Source organism: Fukomys damarensis, unplaced genomic scaffold (assembly GCF_012274545.1).
Source record: "Fukomys damarensis isolate Sample0158 unplaced genomic scaffold, DMR_v1.0_HiC HiC_scaffold_30, whole genome shotgun sequence".
NCBI lineage: Eukaryota > Metazoa > Chordata > Mammalia > Rodentia > Bathyergidae > Fukomys > Fukomys damarensis.
This window is the reverse complement of record NW_022900942.1, coordinates 1574495-1576774: the sequence shown is the minus strand read 5'-3', so window position 1 is coordinate 1576774 and position 2280 is coordinate 1574495. Positions and strand designations below refer to the sequence as shown.

Below are 2280 nucleotides of genomic sequence, written 5' to 3'. Positions count from 1 at the left end.
ATATATATGACTGCAGTGTGTCCACACCCCATTAATGCACAAGATCTCTGACACTGCTCAACTTCTGACTCTTTCCAAAATCAAAATGACCATGAAAAATAAAAATTGGATTGCAAGACATTAAGGCAGCAATGACAGTAAAACTGATTACACTCATGAGACAGAATTCCCTGAACTGATACAGTAAGTGACAAGAACAAAATTGTGTTTGAGCCAAGGGATAGTATTTTAAGGGTAATAATTGGCAATATATTGTTTATTGTAAAATTTTTAACATGTGAAATATTGACGGTGGCTTTTATCACATCCCAGATGCTTGGTCTGTAGGTCAGCAGGCTTTCATTGTACTCTTTAAAGGACACGTCTTGTTCAGAGATAAATCTGCTTCTTCTCAAACTCAGTGGCTGTTACAAAATAATTTTCCATTTACTTTTTTACTCATTCATGAGATGCAGTGAGTGTTTTGTGAATGTTATTATTTATGCCTGCCATAAATAAATCTTTCAGAAAGGGAGACTAATTAGACAAAAAATTTCTCATAGTTGTGGAAATAAAATTCCAAAGATCAAGCTATCCATGAGATGGAATATTAACACATTGTCTTGTCATACTGACCCTATCAGTCTTTATAATTTGTCATATTTTCACTGTTTCTTTTAGATCAGATCATCCCATCATGGAAGCTATAAACCAAACAGCTGTGTCAGAATTCCTTCTCCTGGGACTCACAGACGATCTGGAACTACAGTCCTTCATCTTCAGCCTGTTCCTGTCCATATACCTGGTAACAGTGCTGGGGAACCTGCTCATCATCCTGGTTGTCATCTCTGACTCCCACCTGCACACCCCTATGTACTTCTTCCTCTCCCATCTGTCCCTTAATGACATCTGTTTAAGCACAACCACTGTCCCAAAGATGCTGGTGAACATTCAAACACAAGATCAGAGCATCACCTACACCGGCTGCCTTGCTCAGATCTGTTTAGTCTTGCTTTTTGGTGCTTTTGAAAGTTGCCTTCTCGCAGCAATGGCCTATGACCGCTATGTGGCCATCTGCCATCCACTTAGGTACACGGTCATCATGAGCACCCGCGTGTGTGCATTATTGACTCTCTCCTCCTTTTTCTTTAGCATCATGGATAGACTGCTTCACAGTCTGATGATCCTGAGGCTGTCCTTCTGCACAGAGGTGCGAATCCCACACTTCTTCTGTGAACTTGCTCAGATAATCAGGCTCACTCATTCTGACACTTTAGTTGATAACATAGTAATATATGTTGCAGCTTTCATCATTGGTGGTGTTGCTGTGTTTGGAATCATGCTTTCTTATGTTCACATTGTATCATCGATCTTGAGAATGCCATCATCTGAAGGAAAGTATAAGGCCTTTTCTACTTGTGGTTCTCATCTGTCAGTTGTCACCTTGTTCTATGGGACAGGTTTGGGAGTGTACATCGGTTCTTTAATAACTGACTCACCCAAAAAGGATGCAGTGACTTCAGTGATGTATACTGTGGTCCCTCAAATGATGAATCCCTTCATCTACAGCCTGAGGAATGGGGACATGAAGAAAGCTTTGTGGAAACTTATTCATAGGATACTTTTTCTTCTGCAATGTGACAGCAGCCCAAACCTGAGCTAGGGTAGGACAAACTAGCACTGTTAATGTTGAATTGATACAGAGAACTTTTGTAAATAACTTAGAAACATGCAAAATGTTAGGAAAATGTAAAATGACTTTTGTGTCTCTTAAAAGCAATTTGCTTTGTTTAGTTCAAAATTAACAGACACAGAAGGCACTGACCATGAAGTGAGACATTTTACCTCATTCCTAATCTTGAACACCCACTTCCTGTGCACTAGAATAGATAGCTAGAGGCATTTTAAGGTAAACTCCCCAACTGCAAAGAACTTTTAGGTCTGGGTTAAAGCAAACTGTCTTGTTACTGTAATTTGTACATGGGTAATGTGAACTAAGAAAATAAACTGTAACCACCTTAATGAGATCATGGCTGTAAAACCTATGAAAGGGTAGCTTCAACCCACTGGGACATCATCACTGGCACTGCCATTTTGAATGCAATCGACCCTTTTCTGACAAAATAAACAATTTTACTACCATTTAGTGTGTCTCTATGTGCATATCACTTGCCAATTCCTTCTTTGATAAAATGAATATGTTTCTAACTAAAAAGATCAGCAAATACAATGGCAAGTGTATAACATCACAGATTGAAACCTGAAATAGCATCTCATTCATTCTATAATATTTGCAAAATA

General features: G+C 38.8%; 1 protein-coding gene across 1 annotated transcript; it reads left to right on the top strand.

The window, feature by feature from the left end:
• Positions 1 to 646: 646 nt before the first annotated feature.
• Positions 647 to 1642, top strand: LOC104854636 (olfactory receptor 7G2). The gene has a single exon (XM_010613242.2). It carries the CDS (start codon positions 677 to 679, stop codon positions 1640 to 1642), a length of 966 nt encoding a protein of 321 aa, XP_010611544.1. The 5' UTR covers positions 647 to 676.
• Positions 1643 to 2280: the final 638 nt, after the last annotated feature.